The sequence below is a fragment of the Magnolia sinica genome, chromosome 17, assembly GCF_029962835.1.
Source record: "Magnolia sinica isolate HGM2019 chromosome 17, MsV1, whole genome shotgun sequence".
Classification (NCBI taxonomy): domain Eukaryota; kingdom Viridiplantae; phylum Streptophyta; class Magnoliopsida; order Magnoliales; family Magnoliaceae; genus Magnolia; species Magnolia sinica.
Window position 1 is genome coordinate 63,342,888 of NC_080589.1, and position 24,175 is coordinate 63,367,062.

The window sequence follows — 24,175 nt, forward strand, 5'->3', positions numbered from 1 at the left end:
GGACAGGTTGCCTAACCGAGGATTGGGAATGACATATTTGTACGATATAACACATGCACATACAAAGTCTGGTTGAGCTAGGCTAGGTCGGGCTAAAATAGCTTGACCTGAAAATTGATCAGGACCAAGGTGCTTCGCATCTGTTATGATACGGCTGTGACCGTTGCACGATACGTGGGTGGAACGAGGCAATTGGTTTTTTGGGACCGTATTGGTCGTTACAGGGGCTGTAATAGCCGTTACGAGACATAACGACCGTTACCTTTACCCGCATAACAGTAGAAAAACGACCACTTCTTTTTTCTATATAAATGCATTTTTCCTCATTTTCCCGCTTCTTTCATTCCAAAAACTTCCCTACATTCTAAAATAGATTTCAACCACTCATTCTATAGTTTTTGGGATTAAGTAGATAGAAGCAATTTGGGTGAATAAAAGCTTTGAAGACCATTTTTTCAAACAATTGAAAAAAGTGGTACACATGCATTTTCTTTTCCTGATTTCTATTTCTAATACTTGATTGTGATGTGTAAATATTAGAGACACATAACCATGTTCATAAATTCACTAGACAACCCAAGACAATAGTCTCAGCAAAGAGTGAACCGTTACGCTACCATAAACATGTTCAAAACAAAAAATGAATATAGATTTGGAATACTTACATTATTCTAGATTTCCTAGATATTTTTCTAGAATTTTTCGGGCAACATTATTTTTTGAGCTAGTTACGACCCCATATCGGCTGTTACGACTGAGACCCGTATCGGTAATGGTGGCGACCGTTACTGATACAAAACACCTTGATCGGGACATGTATGGGCGTCTAAGCTAGTAGTTCCAAGGCTCCAAGCCCAAGCCAAAGCTAGGTTGGACTCTTTGGGTTGGGTGGGTTACCTGGCCCATTACCACCCGTACACACCTAAAGCGCCTCTAAGATTGGGACGTATACTGCAAAGATCAATGAAGAATCACAAGGCACCATGATGATCTCAATACATGAGAAGGCTATAAGAGCATTAATGCAGAAAGATTAGGGATCTAAAAAAAAATTCATGTTGAAGCTATTAATGGGATAAGCGTTCATAGTATCAGTATCATTTCATGTATCGATGATCGGGGTATGAAAACATGTATTAGTATAGCCAATATGATCAATTCTTGGAAAAATATCGCTATCTAAGGAAAACATTGGGGAAACGTTGGGAAAAAAAGGTGGAATTTTTCAGTCAAACTTCAAAATGTTAAAAGACACATGTTTACACATTTAGGAATCAAAGTATTTCAAAAACAACTATACATAATAAGTTTTCATTTTGTAGGGGCCTAACTATGTATTGTAGTAAAATTCAGTATGATATAAATATATTAAATTTTTAGTCAATCAATAGATCAGCCGACGCTCATTAAAATCTAAAATTTCCACATTAGTTAATAGTGAAAAACTCATATTTTCCAATATAACTTGAAAAAAAAAAACATATTTTCTAATATAAAAATGGAAAAATTAGGATTTCACCAATTTCCCCCAATTTTCACTTAAATGTTAATTTTTTTCTCCACAAATCCATTTCAATGTATGAGAATCATGCATAAACACGGATTTTCATCACAATTTGTGTTGAGATCTAGGGAAAAATGAAATTTCAATGGATTTTTCGTCACCTTTGAGTTTTGTCCCATCTTTGTTTTGAGTTGAGATTTCTCCCTAATCTAACATTTGATTTAATAAAAATCAAGAGTGATTGAAATTATCAAATGAACAAAATTCCAAAAAAATAAAATAACGTCCCAAAAGATTTTTTGGTTTTTGCATTTTTTTCCCCCAATTTTCCGTCATTTTTTCGCCTATTTACGGATGTTTCTCTGGCATCACGGATATTATCGATGGATCGCCAATACCAGTGAACTTTTATAAGGGATTCTTCTCAAAATATCATTAATATTGATAATATCACCAAATATCGCCGATATTTGGAAAATTTTAAACTTCCAGTAGTTTCGGTATCGCTGACCTGGCGATCTCGATTATATCGGCGATATTATCAATCGTATCACTGACATTTGGAACACTGAATGAAATGTTAGTAAAGGTGGGTTGTGTCGTTGGACGTGTGTCTTTGAACTCAAGGGTGAGTTCTTCCCTATTAGGAGGGAATGATGCGACCTAGGAGTGAGTCCCATGAAAGCCTAGGACTGGACATCGGGATTTGTCTGATTAGAGATATGGGACCAACAATCTACTTGACAATTTTGTGGCCCCTAATAATGCTTTTGTCAATCTGTGACCGTACATGGGTGGGCAATCAGTTAGTGGACACTACAAGTGATTTAGTTGGACTGTTGGTCCATAAGTCCTTACTGTTAAGAGTTAGTGACTTGTCAAATAAGTTTCCCTTTGGTAGTTTCCTCCCTTATTTTGTGGGCCAGTTTTCAGGTACCAAATGATTTTGGCCTTAACACAAAATGGTCTGACTTTCAAAGAAGCCCAAGATCACCTGACGTTGGCATGAATGAGGGAGATATGAGACATTTATGGAAGGCGTATATGATTGTGACAAGAATTTAGGGTTATTTTAGTTTTTCTAGTATTTTATTAAATAGATGGTTAGGATTAGTAGGATTAGATTAGGGTTTCTTTTGCTTTGGAAATGGCATATATACTTGTAAAGATTCTTTTTAATTGAATGAAGAGTTGATATTCTTTAAGACAAATTCTCTGAACTTTGGGAAGTGACTTCGTGAAACTATACAAGGATAGTGTGATGCTATGCTCATACAACGCATGATGGTGCTTTATATCCAATTGGTGTGGTTTTAACCTTATATGTGGCCATCCGCTCGTCTCGCCACAGACTGATTCACTGCTTGCATTTTGCAGGGGATGATAACCAAAAGATCCCTCCTAGTAGTCGATCTTTTGCAGAAATTCTTGCAAGCCTTCAGCGGAGTAAAATTGATATTAAAGACTGGAGTTTAAGTGACCTTACAGCGGTTTTATACCTCATCTATCTTCATCAAGCATCTGAAGATAAAATTGAGGATGTCAAGGGTGTGCAGATCTCCTCTGATCACATAGTAATGTCTTAAACCTTGGCAATTTAGAAAGAAACATCTTTTCAGATAATTTGTTGGATGTCAGTGACTAAATAAATTTCTCTTGGTGCAAAAGTTATGCGAATACCACATGGTTAGTAATATCGTGCTCTTTTTCAAAGTTAGGTGATTTTTTTCTTGTTCTTTTAAGGAAACAAACAATGCAATATTTTGAAAATAACTTAAGAAAAGACCTAATATATGCAAATGACATTTTAGCATCTTTTCCTTTTTAAATTTCGAAAAACACTTCAGGAATCTTACTAGCACTTCCTGTTAGAGATGCACTACCTGTCCCAAGCCTGGCCAAAGGAGTGCTGGCATTATGGGTGGGCAGCTGGTTGTAATACCTTTGCCAAACATTCATGAGAAGGCTGACCCCAAATAGATTGGACAAGACTTATGATGTTGGGAGTTTAAAGACCTTACCCTCCAATTTCCTCTCTAGTTCTATATGTTATCTTTGCAAAAACCTCTTTTTAATTCCTCAAAAAAGAAGAAGAAGAAGAAGAAGAAAAAGGGAACCCCGGAGCTTCTCTTATCATGATTTTTTACTTGCTAATGCGGTTTTGAAATGACTATCATATAAAACTTGCTATTTGTTGTCATTTTTTAAAAATGTATTAGGGGTATTTCCTTCTGGAATTATTGTTGAAAATGAGGCTGTAACAACCCCTACTGAATTTAAGAAAACACATGTTTTTGTGCATGCTGCACACATGCAGATACATATACACGTGTAATTACAAATGATTTTTAACCTCATCTCTTTAAAGACATGCCGAAGTAAACCCGATTTCTACATTCACTGATTTACTATGGCTTGAATTTATTGACCTGCTTTCTTTCTCCTTTTGTCAGACCTAAATTGAATTAGTTGCATTTTCTAATAACTGATTGGAAATAGAGGTCTTACTAACTACACTAATGCAGTTTGAGCTGAATGAATTATTTAGCATTCAGTTCTGAGATGCAAATCTTCATTTCTGATAAACAGTTGTATGTTATCAAACTATACAGTCGTGAACAGCATCTGGTGATTAATGTCAGAAACTCATCAGTGCATGTCTATGAAATATCAACATAAGAGTTTTGAACTGCAGTAATCTGACATGCTAACTTAATGAGGGTACATTTAGCTTGCTACTTAGGAGATATCAATCTTCTCTATAATATATAATATGATTTGATAGCTCCTCTGATCCAACAGTCTTCATTAGGTTCAAGACCTCATATATCACACTGAATTGGCAAAAGGTTGTTATAAGGAAAATGCTGCGGGTCTTGCACGCAACAGCATGCTGCGGGAGCGGAATGTTTTGAAGTTTGTTAAGGATTCTAGCATTTTGAGGCCCGGATATTATATAGGGACTGATATTCGTAATAAATTAGTGGTTCTTGGAATCCGTGGAACTCATACAGTCTATGACATTATTACGGATATGGTTTCATCAAGTGATCAAGAGATAACATTTGAAGGCTTCTCGACCCACTTCGGGACAGGTGAAGCTGCTCGCTGGTTTCTTCGTCATGAGATGGGAACCATAAGGAAGTGCTTGGAGAAACACCCGGTGAGATTTAGAACCCACTTTGGGCTTATGTTGGATTTTATGGCACACTTCTAAGCACAGGTGCATGTGCTGACCTGGCATTTTTGGGGACCTCCTAGCTGTGTATCAGGTGGGCCACAGCTGCCACACATTGTAGATGACCTGGCCTGAACATCAGGGTGGTCAACTCATCAGGTGACCCACCCATGTATGAAACCAGTTGATGATTTTAGATACCGCTTGTGGTTCACATTTCAATGTACATGTGTCTTGTCTGATGAGTGGATCGATCTGATTTTGGATGGTTTTGAAACAATTGCCAATGTTCGACATTTCGATGGACACAACTTTCATACGAGGGTGAGTCACCCATGTATGAAAACAATTGATGGTTTAAAAAATATTGCCAATGTTCAACATTTTAATATGCTTCTGTCTTGTCTGATGATTGTGTGGCCCATTGATGAATGGACCAACCTGGTCCAAACATCAAGGTGGTCTCATCAGGTGTGCCACCCATGTATGAAAGCACTGGATGGTTTAAAAAATAGTGTGGTATTTCACATTCCAATATACACAAGAGCATGTGCCCCTTGATGAGTGGACCAACCTGATTTTTGACCCTGCCATCCACATGTGGGTCCCACCTGATGCACTTCTCAATGTCCCACTCATGTGCAGGTGGGCACATCTGTCCCCTTGTAATGGTGCATATGTGGGCTTACCAAGGTTTTTTTATGGCTGTATCTCGATCTTTATTTTCCTCCGATTTGAAGAACTACTTGTTTGTTGTTTCAGTGAGCCTAATTTGTGTACAGGGATTTAGGTTGAGGCTAGTTGGGCATTCTCTTGGTGGTGCTGCAGCTGCACTACTCGCAATTTTGCTTCGGAAAAGGTCAGAAAAGGAGCTCGGATTTAGTCCCGATATTGTTTCTGCCATTGGGTTTGGAACTCCACCTTGTGTGTCAAAAGAACTTGCTGAAAACTGTGCCAGCTATGTCTCCACTGTTGTATTACAGGTTGGATGTTTATGAGTACTCTAGTTCTCATGAGTAGTTTTAAGACTCTTATTAGTTTGCTTGTAAATTATGGATAGTTTTTTCATGTGCTATTACTTATTAGTCTTCTTGATCCATTCGTCATGTGTATCTTTCTTTTCCTTTCTTATTGTTTGGCAGGATGATATAATTCCAAGGTTAAGTGCTGCTTCACTAGCTAGGTTGAGGAACGAGATCCTTCAAACTGATTGGTAAGTAAAACTCTACCTTGTTCATGGTCTGTCATTTACCAATAATTTCCTTTTAGGTAATTACGATGAGAACCGAAGGTATTGTAGAAACAAGTGGTTTCAAGTCACTCTTATGCAGGTGTTATTTTCCCTTCTTCAGAAAATTAAGTGCAAAGTCAGCAACATGGATTCATGAAAAACAATATATGGCGTACTCAAAACTTTGGTTAATAAGAATTACAACCAGATGATAGGGTAAGAAGTTTCAGGAAAAAGCTGCCTATGAAGGATCCTACCTTGTGATCTTGGAAGGCCTTAATTGTAAATTCATGTGAAGTGTTTCACATCAAATATTGGTCTGAAGTCAATAATTTATTCTCCCATAATTCTTGTCTGATCAGGACAATCAACCTCAAGAAGCTCCGAAAGCCCAACAGCCAAACAGCTTTCATTCAAATTTCTTCTCATTCATTTTTCTTTACAACCCTTCACCCAATTGGAAGGTTATATGTGTTGCAATCTGTGTCCAACCGAGCTTACCCTTCAGAAAAATAATTTTCTTCCTCAGATTGCAACATACATCAGCTCCTTTTATCGGGTGATATATCCACAGACCTTCATCCGGTCTTTTAAGGAAAAAAAAAAAATCAATCTTCTGCATCTAGAAGAGGACTTTGTTCTCCCAAGTGGTCATGCATTCAATTTTAATTAGAGTTTTTGCAAACAACTACCTAAATAATATGGTATTTGCAAATACCCATATACAAAAAATATGTTTGCAAATAACCACATTGTTAATTCATGGGTATTGCAGATACCCACTTTCGGCTAGTTTTTTCAAACAGATGTGAACTGTTTTGGCATATTCTGAGTGTTACATGGTCATACAGTTGGTCTCTTTGGGCTATTGGGCTTTATTGTACATGTTTGGGTACTGTTTAGGCTCATAGGATCAGTCTTTTCTTGCATTACTTAAGGATGGCATTCTTGTAATTTCCACATATTGAGTGAAAGCGCCAATAAAGCAAGAGAGATGGGATGTGTGGAGGCTATTCCAATATAGTTGTTCCACTCTTCCCTTTCCCTCTTCTTCCTCTCTTCGTTCTTCTTTATTTTTGTTGATTCTCCTATTCGGGTACATAGCTCTAGAGCTTGTTAGTTTCTCCATATAATATAGATTCTCTAAGGATATACAAATATGTGGGTATCCTAACTCTAGGACTTGTTAGATTCTCCAAATCCATGTGTGGACAAATAAAAAAAAATGTTTTTCTATGTGTGTGGGGGAATCTTTGTGGTGGAGGGACGCTGGTAGGGTGATGCATTTTCCACAAAAGGAGAGTATGCCCAGGTTTAGCTGGCCAAACATGTGAAAACTCAACCTAGACACTGATTTTTTCTAAACATGGTCTGAATAATTGAAATTTCTGATGCCACTCATTCGCCACTTTCAAGTACTGGTGAACAGACATTTCAGAAGATGCTGTTTTAGTTTGTTATGGGAAAAAGTGGATTTTGGAACTCAATCGATGAAAAAGAAATAGTGGAGTGGATGTTCTCCTGGAAGCATTTGATATCTGCATCTTAGAGACCTCCCCTTCCCCAAACAACAACAACAATAATAAAACTGCATTTTGTAGCAGTCTGTGTTGGTGAAAACAGGTTGCAAGCTTAAAGCAGGCTTTTTTCTTTTTTTTTTTTTCTGTTTTTTGTTGAAGCCCCATGCATCTTAGTAACAGCAGGTAAGATTTTTGTCCACATATATGGTGAACTGATTTTTCTCTTTTCACAGTGTCTATAGGATACAATTAACTGCCTATTGATGATTCTTTGTGCATTTGGCAATTTACTTCTGCAACTCTGCACATTGTTTTGTGCCTGCCTCGGTTTAGTAGTTGGAAAGAAGTTAGTTCCACACTTTTCTTAAACTATACTCTCTCTCTCTCTCTCTCTCTCTCTCTCTCTCTCTCTCTCTCTCTTGGTCTTCTCAGGATGAGTGTGTTAGAAGGGGAAGATTGGAAGAGGTTTCTGGAGTTGGTTACAAATGCTAAACAGGTTGTGTCCTCGGTACAAGATGTAGCACGGAAACTTGCTGATTATGCCAATTTCAGAACCAAGACAAATGCCTCTGGTAACCTCCACTCTCCTATCTCCATCATAGGCTCATAATATGGTAATCTTGTTAAGAAGCCGTCTTGTCCACTACAACTGTCATAGATTAGAATTTTGTGCAGCTTGCTGTATGTGGGGACAACAGTGGTATGTGTGCGTGTGGCATCCAAACCATCCAGAAGGGTTACCCCACCATGAAAATGGGATGCCCCAAAAATCAGGCTGATCCAATCAACGTGTGGGCCACACACTAGAAAACAATGGATGACCACCCAAAACATACGGATGGATGAGTTCTATATGAATACATTTTAGATGCAAATGAATAAGTTTTAGTCATATATAAGTACATTTTACATGCGTATAAGTTTTGTAGGTTAAGCTTAATCTACAGCTGTTGTAAAGGATCCATTCTCCCTTGTTAAATGCGTATAAAAAAAAGTAATAGAAAAACAAGGTGGATTAGAAATATAGCATAATCAGAGTTTCCCTAGTGTTCTGTCATTTTAGGCAGAAGCCATGATACATATATACTCGTTTATGCTCACCTATCATGTTGGAAATGACACTTGACTGATACTGGTATCGCATGTTCTAGGATATTAGTCGGCAATATTTTAACTCGATAAACTTAATCCTGTTTTATCAAGTTATAATTATTTGAAACATTCTGTCAATTTTCTTTTGTTCTTGTCATACTATGTGTTTGCATTGTAAAAATTGTAAATATCAATAATTTAGTTAGATTCAGCATAAAAGAAAGATTATAACTATACCTCGTTTAATAATGCTAAATAGAATGACTCAAAATATTTTTTGTTAGAATCATAAAATGACAAACAGATTAGATAGCTGTATCTTGATGCAGTTCATTAAATGTTGGACAACCCAATCTACCAAGGTGATAAAATAATATTGATGGGCACACTTAATTTCCACGGCAATAATACGAGCAAGCGCAGAGTGTTTTAACAGTTTCAGTGAGATTTCTGTTTAACAACAATTTATACCTAATCTTCAGCAGATTAGTCCAATGGCTACTTACTGTTCTGGAATAAAAATAATAAGGGTCTGTTTGGTAGACGCTTTAAAATCGGTTCATCTTATTTTAGTTAATAATAATGATGTATTAGAGGCCATGGTCTCAATACATAATTATGATTAAGTAAATGGAATTACGTTTTAGAGATCGGGATCTCTGATATGTTATTATAATTTAACTAAAATGAGACTCATTTTTATGTGTCTACCAAACAGGCCCTAATATTTTTCAGCAACCAGAAATGAAATTAAACATTCTAGATTCACTGCTTGCAATAAAAGGAGGAGATTCTTCAACATTTGAAATAGGGTTAAAAATAACCCCTAAAAGTAGGGAAAGAATCCACGTTTTTGGAGAGGGAGGGAGGGAGGGAGGGAATGTATACATCATACAGCTACGTATATATACTATCTAAAAGCAACCCTATTCCCTCTTCCAATCTCACCAATGCTTACAGGTTACCTTTGCCCTTGTGAGTTGTGATTCTAAAACCAAACCATAACTCTAACCTAAAGTCAAATAGGATAGAGTGTATCTCTGCTGTTATATTTGCTACTGAAGCCTCTTAATATAACTAGAATGTCCCTACACAAAAGAGGCATCAAGTCCAACTGGTTGGCCCACTAGGTAGGGTCCACCCATCACAAAATTACCTTATCCAAGGTCCATAGAATCACGAAGGAAAGAACTACCTTCAGCCTTTCCATTCTTGCTAACCGAACCCGGAACAGTTAGTGAATTTCACTCATCACGGAATTATCCCTCCTCACCATCGATAAAATAGTAGATCAATGCCAGATCATCTGACCATTGGATTGGATACTAGATTCAATGCCACTATAGACGTGATGCAGGTTTAAGATCAGTTCACCCCAAAGAAAGAACCACCTCTAATGCCAAAAGTGATAAGTTGGTTAGGGGCAAGGTGTCCCGTATCGGTATCGGTTGGCGTAACGGTGACCTCCAAAATCGATATGGATACGGGGGCGTAATGGCGATACGGGGGCGTAACAGCGCAATTTTTTTTTTTTTTTTTGCCAAAAAAATATGAAAAAATATGGATTAAATCCGAAATATTCTAAGCATTCCAAATATGCATTCATTTATAAATTGGAACATGTTTATGGTGGTGTAATGGTCCACTCTTTGGTGAGAAGTTGTATCGGACTGTCTGATTAATTTTTTAACCAGGTAACTTGAATTTGACTACAAAATTCATGTATTTAATTTTTTTTAATATGTAATTTATATACTTAACAACTTGATATCATTTCTCCCAATAGTTCTTTAAAAAAAATAAAATTAAATTCAGGTAGATGGCGTTACCAATTTGGGGCTGACTTGGAGGACCAATCTATTCTCCAAATCAGCCTCAAATTCATGTCATTTATTGTCATTATCCCACTTATAAATTGGTGGACATTTATTGGATAGTGAATCATAAAAATAAAATAAAATCAAAAGGCCCTATTTTAAAAAATAAAAGCTCACAAATTAACAATTAAAACTATTTAAGTAATTTGATTTTGGCATTGTGAGTTAGGAATTGCAGTTCATAATTTAATTGTCAAATTGTAAGTTAATATATGTCTCGTGTACAATTTTTTAAGGCTTGAATTAGGAGGGACTCAGATGTAAAGTGCAGCACACATGTTAAAGTTTTTTGGGCCCCACCCGTGATGAATGTGTTATATCCACAACGTCCATTCATTTTGCCAAATAATTTTAGAGATATTAAAAATGAGGAGGTAAACATCTAATGTATTAATTCACGTACAATCTATTGCATGTTGTCCTAACAACGTGAAATAAAAGTTTTAGATCGTGACATGGTGTTTTCCCTTCATCCACGTCAATGTGACCAAAAATGTTAATTATAAAACTTTTGTGGCATTTAGAAAATTTTAATGGTGGCATTCCAAACCAGCTTTAACGTATGTTGTCCACCAAGATTTGGAATTACTACATTTTTGAATCCTGCTGCATAAAAGATGTGGTCTAAATGATGGAAATATGGATTAAAAATATACTCAAGTGGGGTCCACTTCGATGATTGGAGGAGAGAATATAACATCAGTCGCCTACGAATATATTATCGTGAAAACATATCCTGTCTATTCTTTGGCGTGTTCAGATCTCTAGATATATTCATTTTTGGGTGGTCTCTAAAATGATCTCTGAAAATATGAACGGTGTGGATGATAAATACATCATTTTCGGGCCCATATAACTCTAATCTCCTTTAACGTTCTACAACTGATAGGAGTGTTCTCTGCTGTTATATTGGTGAACGTACTGAAGCTTTAAAAAAATGGGAATAGGGAATCCCTACCGAATAAAAAGAGGGAAAAGCAGAAGATTGCCATAAAGTAGGGTACAAGGGAAAGATAGTAAAGAAGAAAGAAGGAAAAGAAGTACCTTCAGCTTTAACGAACCAGTAAGAAATTCTCATCACGGAATATCTGCTCGAGAATGATAGAAGATAGAAGAACAAGAAGATATGCAAGAGAAGAAGAAGAAGATAAAAGAAAGGAAAAAAGGTAAGTTATTTTTTGATGTTTTTCCTTTCCTCTTCCTGGATCTGAGAATTTATTGGAAAACAGATTTTGGGTTTCTTTTTTTCCTTCAGTTTTATTGAGGTGTAATTGACAAGTAAAAACGGCCCGTAACGGCGCAAAAAAAAATTTTGCCAAAAAAATATGAAAAAATATGGATTAAATCCGAAATATTCTAAGCATTCCAAATATGCATTCATTTATAAATTAGAACATGTTTATGGTGGTGTAACGGTCCACTCTTTGGTGAGAAGTTGCGTCGGACTGTCTGATGAATTTATGAACCAGATAACCTGAATTTGACTAGAAAATTCATATATTTAATTTTCTAACTATCTACTATCAATGATAGATATATTAAAATGAATATAATATGAAAATATCTTACATTAGGTGTTTGCAATTATTTTTGAGGAATTTCTCGAACATACCTGTGCACGTGACTGTGATTCCTGTCTATAACCTGTCATCCTCAAGTCAAGAATATTAAAAAAATAATAATTAGTAGTGTCTGATATACTCCCCTGCAACTTGATTAAGGATTACTTGATTGGTTGTCAGGGGAGCTATTTTAAATACAAGTTCGGCAATGTCAAGTGTGTGCATGACTGCATGGCTTCTTGTAATAATACTGCTGTTAGCTGTCTGCTCTAAATACTTACCTTAATACAAATATATACTCACAATCACAAGTCACCACCAAAATGAAAATTTGCTTTTTTGTGGTTGCTCGACCTCCACATCATCATCATCGTTACCATCAGGCTGAGGCTGTCCAATAGGTATCGATGCTGCATATCCATAATATCCAGTGCCAGAAGGAAATACTAGATCAACGAAACCAGAGGATGACTGATCTCGACTAGGCAACGACTCTGACCCCGAGTAAGGATATCCATTAGTGCCCGTCGAATAGCCATACTGGTGCCCATACTCAGGCTGTTGAGAATCTTGAGATTGAGAGTACGTCTGTTGTGATGAGTAACTTGGATTTGGATCTAGATATCTATAATCATATGGATATTAATCGGGAGGGTTACTCCAACATGAATGTGATGGAACAGGCTCAGTATAACCATCATAATCATAATTCAATTGACCATAAGAATATCTATCATAATAACCAAGACCATGAGTCTGCTGATGTTCTGCACCTCCCGGACCCGGTGCACTACTAGATGTACCCTCCTCCTGCTGGCTGTATCGTGACTCGGTACACTGATAAGTTCGACCTCGTGTACCACCTCGTCGATGTTCATCGGCATCGCTATCTCTAGACGGCTGTATAGGGTGTTGAGCAACACCAGAAGTGCCAGCACCAGGGGCAGGGGGGTCATCGTCATCATCATTCGACATGGTCACGCTACCACTGCCTGTACTCTTTTGTTGATCTTGAGCCGTACCCGTACTTGGCATAAACGCTGCCCCTCTTACTGGGTCCAACACATCTGCACGACTCTCTTGTTGCGCTCTATGTATTTTTGGGTCATCAATTTCCAATTCTTCACTATCCTCTTCAATTTGCTTTTCCCTTGTTTCCAACCAAGGTAGAAGCGGGTCATCCTCATCATAAATATTGTTCAAGTTTATTGGACAGTAGTCTCCGTCATCGACAGCTGTAATGCTCCTATGATGTCGCTGCATTCTTAGTTTTATATTGTAGTGCATGAAGACAAGTTATCTAATGTTCTAGTCTGCAATCTATTCCTACTCTTTGAATGAATAAGTGCAAAACAACTCCAATTCCTTTCGCAGCTAGATGAATATGTTGTCTGGCAAAAAATTTTTACTGTAATTTTTTGGAGAGCCTTCGTACTTTCTCCGAAATTAATCCACCATTCGGCCGGTTGCAACCTAGATACTACATTCTGTGCAAGAGCATCTCCAAAGCTACCAAGACGATTTCCAAATGTGTCTAATTCATTCAATGACTTTATTTGCATATCTAAGTCAGACTCTAATATTTTTATCATATTTTTTAGCCCGACATGAACTTCATCATCCTCAACAAATGATTGGGCATATCTATACCTAGGATTTAGATAGTAACCTGCTACATGAAGATCATGATGGAGTTGTTTTGTCCATCTGCTGTCGATTATCTTCCAATAAGACTCCTAGCTTCTACAATCACGTTGAATTGCCAACTTTGCCTAATCCATGGCATCGTATAGGAAGCCCATCGTTGGTTTCAACAAGACAGAGTACCCTCATTAGTGGCTCTATCACCTTTAGGATCGACTTGACCTTCTTCCAATATTTGTTGTCCCTTATGGTGTTCGCAACTTCAACCGGTGTCCCTGATGTCTTCTTCCCATGTTTTGTGTTGGGCCATTCTCTGGAAGCGAACATCTCACTTAACTCTCTCCCATGCTGGAATAAACTCTCTAATGCTATAAAGTTTGTTGCGAATCTAGTCACCGCAGGCCTCAACAACTCTCGTCCTTTCGTGAACTTTCTCATTATTGCGACTACTTGATTATGGTTGTAAATAGACGTTGTCACTTCTCTTGTCCTTTCGACCATTTCCTTAACATTCTTCTTTTTCCCAATATCTTCCAATATAAGATCAATACAATGGGCAGCACATGGCGACCAAAAAATATATTTTCTCTTATCCATCAACATGTCCTGCAAGCTTATATGTTGCTTCATTATCTGTCACAATCTGCACTATATTCTCCTCTCCAATCTCGTCCACAACTTTATCCATTAGTCCATTAATATAAGTAGAATTTTTTGTTGCCTCTGAGGCATCAATTGACTTATGATATATAGTTCCTAAGTGACAGTACACCATGAAGTTGATCATGCTGCGTCTGGTTGGGCTAGTCCAACCATCACACATGATCATGTATCCTCTGGCTTGCCATACAGGTTTAAAGGTAGCCACGTATGCTTTCACATCCACATACTTTGCATCTGTCCATTTCCCCCTAATCTCCTTAGCCGTGGGAGCTTTTATTCCTTCACCTGCTTGTGCTGCTGCATTAATTACCACCTGCCAATATGGAGAATTGACTGCGTTAGGGGGTATGTTGGCATGTATAAATAACTTTGCTACTGCTTTACCTAATTTCTCAACAGAAGTTCTACTCCACATTTGTTTTATCTTCTTTTGTTTAATTGATTCTTTCCTAAACATGATTGGATAAATAGAGGGTCTCTTAGGCTCATTTACTTCTTCATCCAAATGTATAGGGGCATCACGTGAAGATATCTGTCGTCGGCTTCCAAACACGTCGTAACCCACCAAACCTACCCCCCCTACAGAAATAGTTGCACTTCCAGTCGCACTCCCACTCCCACTGCCCCCCTTGTATCACGCACTGACCTATGCGTGCCAAACATGCGGCGACGTTCTTCCTCTTCACGAGCTAGACGTAAGCTCTCTTCTAATTATAGTTACTTCTTGATCTGAATCTTCGTTAGAATCAATAATATCTTTATCATGAACGCCCATATATTCAGGACCAAACACATCCTGTCGAGCTGCATCCAAAATATCATCTTTCTTCTTTTGTACAGCATCACGTTTACCCTTCGACTCATCCAGACTAGCTTGCATTAAAAGCATTATCTCTTTCGGTACTCTACTACATGGCGCAACTTGACCCTTTCGATGTGCCAAATGTTGTTTGAGACGGGTAATTCCACCAGTCACTAGTCTATCACAATACTTGCACTTTATTTGGTGTCTAGTACCACCAACCCTCTCACAATGTTGCCATCCAATATCCTCACTTACCTGTTGTTGGCTAGACCTAGACATTTCTTTAGGTTTAAGTAGATACTAGATAATTAGATATGAGTATGAGTGTATGACCTATGCTAATAAAGATGATTTTATGTTCTAACTAAACCCTAAGAAGCTCCAAGGCAAAACCTGTCCAATATAAGCAAATAAAAACATAAAGTCACTAATTCGAAAATAGAAAAAAAATTATAAAATAACATCACAAATCTGTAAAATGCACATTAACATGTTCTAGTATAATTAACACATCAAATTCTATGATTAAATTAGCAAACTATTCATTAAAAAATGATTTTTCAAATTTAAAAAAATGGCCAAAATTAATGTGTAAATAGAAAAAAATATAAAAAAATAAAATAAAATGGCACCCCAAATCTGTAAAATGCACATTAACATGTTCTACTATGATTAACACATCATATGGCATGATTAAAACAGCAAAACAACCATTAAAAATTGATTTTTCGAATTTAAAAAAAAAGGGCCAAAATTCATGCGTAAATAGAAAAAATATAAAAAAAATATTAAATGACATCCCAAATCTGTAAAATGCAACATGTTCTCCTATGATTAACACATCATATGGCATGATTAAAACAACAAAACAACCATTAAAATTTGATTTTTTGAATTTTTTTTAAAAAAGGGCCAAAATTCATGCGTAAATAGAAAAAAATATGTAAAAAATATTAAATGGCATCCCAAATTTGTAAAATGCACATTAACATGTTCTAGTATGATTAACACATCATATGGCATGATTAAAACAACAAAACAACCATTAAAAATTGATATTTCGAATTTAAAAAAGAAAGGGCCAAAATTCATGCATAAATAGAAAAAAATATTAAATGGCACCCCAAATCTGTAAAATGCACATTAACATGTTCTAATATGATTAACACATCATATGTCATGATTAAAACAGCAAAACAACCATTAAAATTTGATTTTTCGAATTTAAAAAAAAAATGCCAAAATTCATGCGTAAATAGAAAAAAATATAAAATATATATTAAATGGCACCCCAAATCTGTGAAATGCACATTAACATGTTCTACTATGATTAACATATCATATGGCATGATTAAAATAGCATAACAACTATTAAAAATTGATTTTTCGAATTTTAAAAAAAGGGCTAAAATTCATGCGTAAATAGAAAAAAATATTTAAAAAATATTAAATGGCACCCCAAATCTTTAAAATGCACATTAACATGTTCTACTATGATTAACACATCATATGACATGATTAAAACAACAAAACAACCATTAAAATTTGATTTTTCGAATTTAAAAAATAAAGGGCCAAAATTCATGCGTAAATAGAAAAAAATATTTAAAAAATATTAAATGGCACCCCAGATCTATAAAATGCACATTAACATGTTCTACTAAAACAACAAAACATATTAAAAAAAGTATAAATACCTATTTTTGACGAATTTCTGAAAAATGGCCCACCGAGCTTTGATTCAACAAAATCCGTGATATAATGTGTTTTTATCTCAAATACGTAGCCAAGGTTGGTCGGAATTAGTAGTAAAAGGAGTGAGAAACAGTTTGGAAGCAAGATGTTTCAAAAAAACAGCAAAAACAGTGCTTAAAATTTATAAAAAAGTTACTGTTACATGACCGTTACGGGCTAGCCGTTACGGGCCTGTAATGGCCGTTACGCCTGTAACAGGCCCGTAACGGCTGATACGTATACAAAATCTGGTACCGGCTGATACGACCCCGAAATGCGTAATGGTTCCCACCGTTACCGTTACGTATCAGCCGTTACGGCTGATACGTAACCGTTTTGGGACACCTTGGTCAGGGGTTCGACAGTCTGATAAATAACAAACTTTCATAGAGTAGTATCAGATAGGCCTCACTTCAATTTCCACTGCAAGATGATGAGTAATTGCTAAATTTTAACAATCTCGAGCAGAAAGTCGATGCAGATTGTTAAGGCCCGATAAATACTAGGCTACAACCTTGAAGCTGTACAACACATCGGAAGAGTCACCCACTGGTCGCTAATATCCACATCTTGATTGTTTGTTATCTGCAGCATTGGCAGTATCGGTATCATTACAAGTATCATTGGCCGAGGATACGGAAACAAGTAGCGATATCATCAATAATATCGCCAATTCTTGGAAATGTATCACTGATTGAGGGAAACATGGGGAAAATGGTGCAAATTTCCATTGAAACTTCAAGAGATTCTAAACTAACAATTTGCGTATTTAGGAATTAAAAAATTACAAAAAGGATGCATACATCATAAGTTTCCATTTAATGGAGGCCTAAAAGCATGTGTTGTCATAAGGAATAAATACAATAGTAACCAAAATAAGTTTATATAATACTAATGCACGTACCAATCGATAACTAAGACATCTAAAAAGTAAAAGAACTCAAAAACATACCTATCTGGGCATTCCTCATACCCATATGGAGTCACGAGGTGGCTTAAAGTCGTCATCTCCAACTGTATGTTGTTTATTGTGATACACTGATACTACTGCGTAATGTGTTGACAGTACTATGCCCAGGTCACATACCAATGGGGGTACTCTCTCACGCACCTCTAATAGTCATCCTCCCTAAACTGTACGTCTGTACGAGTATGCCCAGACATGGGTACTGCAGGATGAATATTGACTGTGTTTGAGTAGGGTCCTGAGGATACATTTTGAGTTCAACCCCGACTCCCAAATAGTATTGGGCCCAATCATATGACATATATCTCAAATATCCTCCTTTGTACCCATAATTGGAAGAACTATCTGTTAGTTGCGTGTATCTGTAGTTGGACGAGTACGACTAAATGTTAGGGTTGTCGTGGCCATAACCTTGATATCCTTCATCCATCCAATCATCTGTCCATCCCATCCATCCAGCCATCCAACCATCTTGTCCACCCAACCATCCATCCATCCAATCATCCATCCATCCATCCATCCAACCATGCAATCATCCATGCATGCGCTAATGCATACATACATGATACATTCAAGATCCATCTATCCATACATATAAACACATACATAATACATTATACATACAATCTGGCATCCATAAAATATATATCAAATGGATTTTTCCAATAAACATATATTTTTAATTATTTTGAAAACAAAAATTGATTTTTCATCCCACAAATGCAACCCGTTGATCATAGCCATGGACCATATCACCATAATTAATAAAACATCGCAAGGAATTTGAAATATAAGGAAAAAAAGGTTTTTTTTTTTAAAAAACTTTTTTACATTAAACATTTTTTCAAATTTCAAAATATTTATACATTTATTTTGAAAATCAAGATATGATTATCAGTCGATAGATATGCCTCTCCTTATCATCATATTAAAAAAAATGGGGCCTCAATTACTTGTTTTTGGAAAGGATTTTGGGAAAATCGGATGTTCCCCCAATTTTCCCAAATTTCTCATTTATCTTACTCTCTTGATTTCTTGCCCAAATCCATGTCAATGCATGAGAATCATGCTTAAACATGGATTTTCTGTGAATCCATGAGCAAATCAAAGTAAAAAAAAAAAAAAAAAAAAAACCAAGATTTTCAAGTTTTTCATACTTCCAATTTCTAGTCCACTGAGCCTTCGATGCATGATTTCTCCGTGAAATCGAGTCTTCAATCCACAAAACCTAGTGGAGAGGTGCTGGAATCTCCTCTCTCCTACAGATCTGGAAGAAAGAATCTTTAAAAAGAAGTTTTTCTATTATTTTTTTTTTCTGCGATTTATGTGGGCGAGTATTGGGCAATTTTTTCATGCCTTTGGGTGATAATATCCTGGTGATATCTAGAACTTGTATTCGAGGCTTTCGAAAGATATTGTCGGTGAACATAGATTGGTCTGATGATGATCTGATGATGCCATCACTTTCCACGGTGCAGCTGAATTTAGCAAACCAGGATCTAGGTATGGCCTACATGAGTGCATCGTTTGTGTCCCAGTTCACCATTTTACAGTATGGCCCGCTTGCCTTATTCTCAACTTAGATGTCCCATTATATGCCAGGTTAAACATATGCTGTATGTAAAGGTGAATGTGGAGCATGGATTTAAGACTCGGACCAACTCAGCCAAGTGAGGGTGAATTGGTCCAACTCGCCAGAGGCGGAGGTGACTTTTCCGGTGACTCGTGTTGTCAAGCTGGATTTGGGTCTGAGCAAGTCTGACTTGACTCGGCTCGTCTGAGCATTAAAACCATGATGTGGAGCTATCAAATTTCGATACACTTGCATTTTTTCCCCCCTTTTCCTTTTCAGTCTCATTCCTGTTTCACCATGCCATTTCAACTCTTATATGCAGACTCTTGCATTTTTTTTTTCCCCTTTCCTTTCCAGTCTCATTCCTGTTTCACCTAGCCATTTCAAGTCTTATATGTAGACTCTAAATGTTATGGTGCATGAACACAGGTCTTTCTAGAAAGGAATTAGCTGCCGGGAGAGATGCTTTGTCAAAGCCACCTACAGATACTACTCTCGTTGCCAAAGAGGAGCTGTTCACTCCTGGAACCCAGTACTATTTGCAGAGGAAGGTAGATGCAGGTGGTGTCAGCATCATAGGCAGAGAATCTTACACTTACACGCTGTGGAAGAGGCACCCAGGCGAACATTTTCAAAGGATTGTGCTCTCAAGCAACTTGATTTCTGATCATAAATGCGATAACCATTACTATGCTCTCAGGGACGTGCTTAAAGGTATCCCGAAATCCGCTGATAGCAGCTTTTGTAGGTGGTGATCTTTCTTAGTCCTTCAATGTAAATTTAGTGTATAAGAGTTATATGAGGTTACATCCATACTCAATGCAAACACATCCCAATGTGGACTGTGCAAGATCCGAGTTTTACACATGGTTGGAAACAACGCTTTGATCTCCTGCCTAAAAAATCAAGCTGTTTTGCTTGGGTGGGCCACAAAGTACTTAGTAAATTGACAGTTAAAATGAATTTTCTGGCAATCCATTTGTATGTAGTAGCCATCTGGATGTGAATGGCCTGATTTTTAGGCTAGAAGATCCGAACAGTGAACCCCACCTGATGGGAAGCTTAGATCTCACACGCATGTTCCATATTGGCATGTGTGCCTATGGATGAATGGGCAGGGCAATCCCACACGTGTGTGTGGAATTAGCGAACCTCAAAATATTTGTGCGGTAATAACTTATATGGTAAATTAGAATTCTATTCAAATTTGGTTTCCCTGTGTTACTGTAATTTGGAATTCTGTTAACTGTTTCTATCAGATCGTATCAATCCATCTCTTACATGGTTGTATTGGCAGCTAGAAAGATGCTATCTGCAGCGTATATTGTTTCACTGAAACCATTGTTAGAGGTCGTATTTGGATACACAAGTGAACTGAATTTCAGACATTTCAGTTTAATCATGTTAAAACGGCGGAGATTAATTTTAAGATGTTTGCTGCAATAACACCACCTGGTGAATTGTTATGGAAAATGCTCGCATACCTCCTCCGGTGACGACCAGGGTTAGTTTCTCTAATGTAGGGGAAATGACTTTGTGCATGAAATCCACGTGGTCCATCAGGTACACCACCCCCTATTTGGCGTTGATCCCAAAAATCAGGATGATTCAACACTCTGGTGGGCCACCTCATAAAATTATACCTAAAACCTTGAGTTCATGTGGTATGGCTGGCCTGAATTCTGGAATACTGATTTTTGGGCCATTTTTTCATCCAGATGAGGCACATTGGATGAACCATCCAAAGTGGGTCCTGCCCAAAATTAATGGTGAGCCTTCCATCCCAACTGTTTCCTATGGTGTGGCCTATGATATTTGAGTTGCATGGTTAACAGGAGGCAGTGTACCTGATGGACAGGGTGACCCTGTAAAGGGGCACCTAGCTTGAGTTACCCAAACGGTGTAGTATGCATTGGGACTAAAGCTGTTGGATTTGGAATTATGTTTCACTGATCAAAACCGTTTATATGATGGGCCTCTTGATGGAAGGGGGATCTTTAATTTTAAAAAAATAAAATAAATCGCAAATAGTAATGTTTCAATCCTCAAAACTATTTTCTTTTGAATATGGACCGCCTCCTTAGGCCTTATTTTTTAGCCTTAAGTGGTATCTGTTGAGTAAATTTAGGATTTTTATGGTTTTTTAGGCAACCTTTGTCTTGTTGTGAATCAACAAATTGGATCACCCAACATGGAAAAAATTTACCCTGTAAGCAACAATATATCCAGCAAGTATTGTTATGAAATCTCTCTCTCTCTCTCTCCCCCTCTGGATGAAATCCATTGAAATGAAACAGTGGGTTGTCCCATTGTAACAAATATCACCAAGGTTTTAAAAATCTTGTGATATTTTAGCTGAAAATTAACAAACTGATAATTGCATGATAAAATAGCAAGATTTGCAAATTTGCTGATTTTACCATGTTTTTTAGGCTATTTTAAAGTGAAAATCATTTAAAAATCTACAGATTATTTTATAGCTATTCATTTAATAGTTTTAAAGTATTTATCAATTTAAATACAGTTTTTTATTGGATATGCTTGAAATTACCTAGATAACTTTATTTTCTTTAAAAAGTAGTGAAGTCGAGAATTGTGAGGAATGTGGTATTTGTATAACATCCAACCTATCTAACATATGCAGCCCCGCATTGTGACCACACGAGCCAAAATGCTGGCTAATTGTCACAAGGACTATGGTTAGATCCTCCAAGTTTTTGGTTTGTATGATAATCATGGTGGGGTGCATTTATTAGATTAGTTAAATGTGAAAAACAAACCATGTGTGCTCATGAATCAATGTATGTTACTTATAAAATTGGTAAGTATGTGCTTATGAATTAATGTCCCCTTTGAAAGTAAATTTTTTTTGGCACACTTGTGTCAAATAAAAGAATTAACCAATCAAGCATATGCCCTAATTTGGACAATTTATAAGTGTAGCGTATCATCAGACACACTCTACCAGAGTATTATCCACCAATTACATGGGAGTTAAATAAATATAATATATTGTTCATCATCTAAAGTGAGGGTGTATAATTTGGACACTTTATAAGTGTCGTATATCATCTGACACACTCTACCAGAGTATCAAAGTTCTTCGTATGAATATAAACTAGTATACGTTACTAATACCTAGTAGTACCTATGTGCTTGAATCTACACTAGGGAAACAGGCTGCGTGGGCTGAGCTATTCGTTATTTTGCTCTAGCGTAGCCTGTCCTGAACAAGGACTAGATTTCAAGCCCTAACCCAACCCTAGGTGCAATTCAGATAGATTCGGTTGAAATGAAAATACTCAATTGTCCAAATTAAATTTATAAAAGCAATGGTTAGTGTCTTCCCATACATTGTGACTTTTCAGACTTCCCACATCCATTGTTGGATCCATGATTTCAATGGTTTGGATTCGTACATTTATGATAAGTGTATGCAGGTGGGCCACACCAGAGTGAACAATGATATTAGGGTGCCAGGCATAGGTTTGAGTGTGTATCTTTCATCAAGCCCATTGAAATAATTTCTCCAATTAATATGGCCCACCTCAGTTTTCTATCAGGCTGATCTTTTGTGTAGGGGGAACGTAGTGCTTCTTACATGATGGACGGAGTGGATTCTATATATACAGCCTAAGCTTGGGTGTTTTACCCACCACGTGAAACAGGTGTCCATCTCGATGGTGGTGACTAATCCTCTGTACTAGCGATTAAATGTACTTCAATTTTAGATAGGCTAGATTAAAAGTCCATTGTGGATGAGGTATAGACGGTTAAAAATGAATCTAATGTCCCAAGGTCCAAAATTTAATGGGAAAATTTCATGTGGTGAAGATTGTCCAATCAGCGGGACTTTTGGGCTTTGCACTATTGGAAGTGAAGCACCTGCTTTGGACGGTTAAGATTGCCTTAAAAATACACGTTATTCATGATTTGTGGATGAGCCTGCACTAATTGAGCAGTAGTACAAGAATAAATCCCACATCGGAAAGTAGCCGTGAAGTGAGAGAAAGAAGGATGGTATAAGATGGGAGTCGGAACGTTTAAAAAGATTAAAAGGGTCGGTTGGCTAAATATGCCACGCTCGCCCTTGGATGGTGAGTGCTGTATGGCTATCAAGACATATGGCCGACATAATTTGTGGGAACCGTATAGGGTTGGCTCGCTCGGCCGACCCTCCAATTTACCAACAAGATCTTACGAGCGACCCAGTTTAAATTGCCTACAACACAATACAACAGACTGAAAGTGGATTCTTACGACACCAGATTGCTACCATCCAACAGACTGAAAATGGATTCTAACAGCACCAGTTTGTGACGTATTTAACCAAGCAGATCCAAATCCAGACAGACCAAACAGTGGAATTCCCAGACAAACTATAGTTTAGGCTTCTTGTGGGCCACAAAAGCTTTTGGGTATCTTCATCTAGGTATTTTTGACATTATGAACGGTTGGATGGAAAATAGACATTTCAGTGGAATTCACCACGAAGTTTTTAATAGTGAGGATTCAATCGAGAGAATATTTGTGTGATCACTCGTGTTTTTTATCTTGTAATCAGGTTAGATAGGAAATAAACATTCCGGTGAAATCTATGAAGTTTTTAATGGTGAGGATTCAATCACTGACTGTTTCCTGTGGTATTCAATCACTGACTGTTTCCTGTGGTATGGTCCACCTAAGATTTGACTCAGTTTCATTTTTGTGGTCATGCACTAAAATGAGCTGTCAAAATAGTTGGATGGTATGGATTTAGGGAAATACATCACTGTGAGTCCCACAATCAAGGGTCCCACCCACCTCGGTGGATCCTTGGTCTTAC

General features: G+C 37.1%; 1 protein-coding gene and 1 non-coding gene across 4 annotated transcripts in view; both read left to right on the forward strand.

Annotated features, from left to right (window-relative positions):
• Nucleotides 1-20,654, forward strand: part of LOC131231890 (uncharacterized) — a 28,443-nt gene extending 7,789 nt beyond the window's left edge. The window contains exons 3-8 of one of the 3 annotated variants that reach the window (XM_058228240.1): nt 2,882-3,078; nt 4,317-4,667; nt 5,465-5,665; nt 5,825-5,895; nt 7,866-8,005; nt 19,780-20,654. In XM_058228240.1, the coding sequence (XP_058084223.1) occupies nt 2,882-3,078; nt 4,317-4,667; nt 5,465-5,665; nt 5,825-5,895; nt 7,866-8,005; nt 19,780-20,105 (1,286 nt within the window). In that variant the 3' untranslated portion in view covers nt 20,106-20,654. Of the gene's footprint in view, nt 1-2,881; nt 3,079-4,316; nt 4,668-5,464; nt 5,666-5,824; nt 5,896-6,013; nt 6,934-7,865; nt 8,006-19,779 lie in introns of those variants that run through there. The other 2 variants (XM_058228242.1, XM_058228241.1) reach the window with 2 other exon arrangements.
• A 2,749-nt stretch (nt 20,655-23,403) lies between these two features.
• LOC131232158 (U11 spliceosomal RNA) lies at nt 23,404-23,531 on the forward strand. The gene has a single exon (XR_009164770.1). It is a non-coding gene; the product is annotated as a U11 spliceosomal RNA (small nuclear RNA).
• The last annotated feature ends 644 nt before the right edge of the window (nt 23,532-24,175 follow it).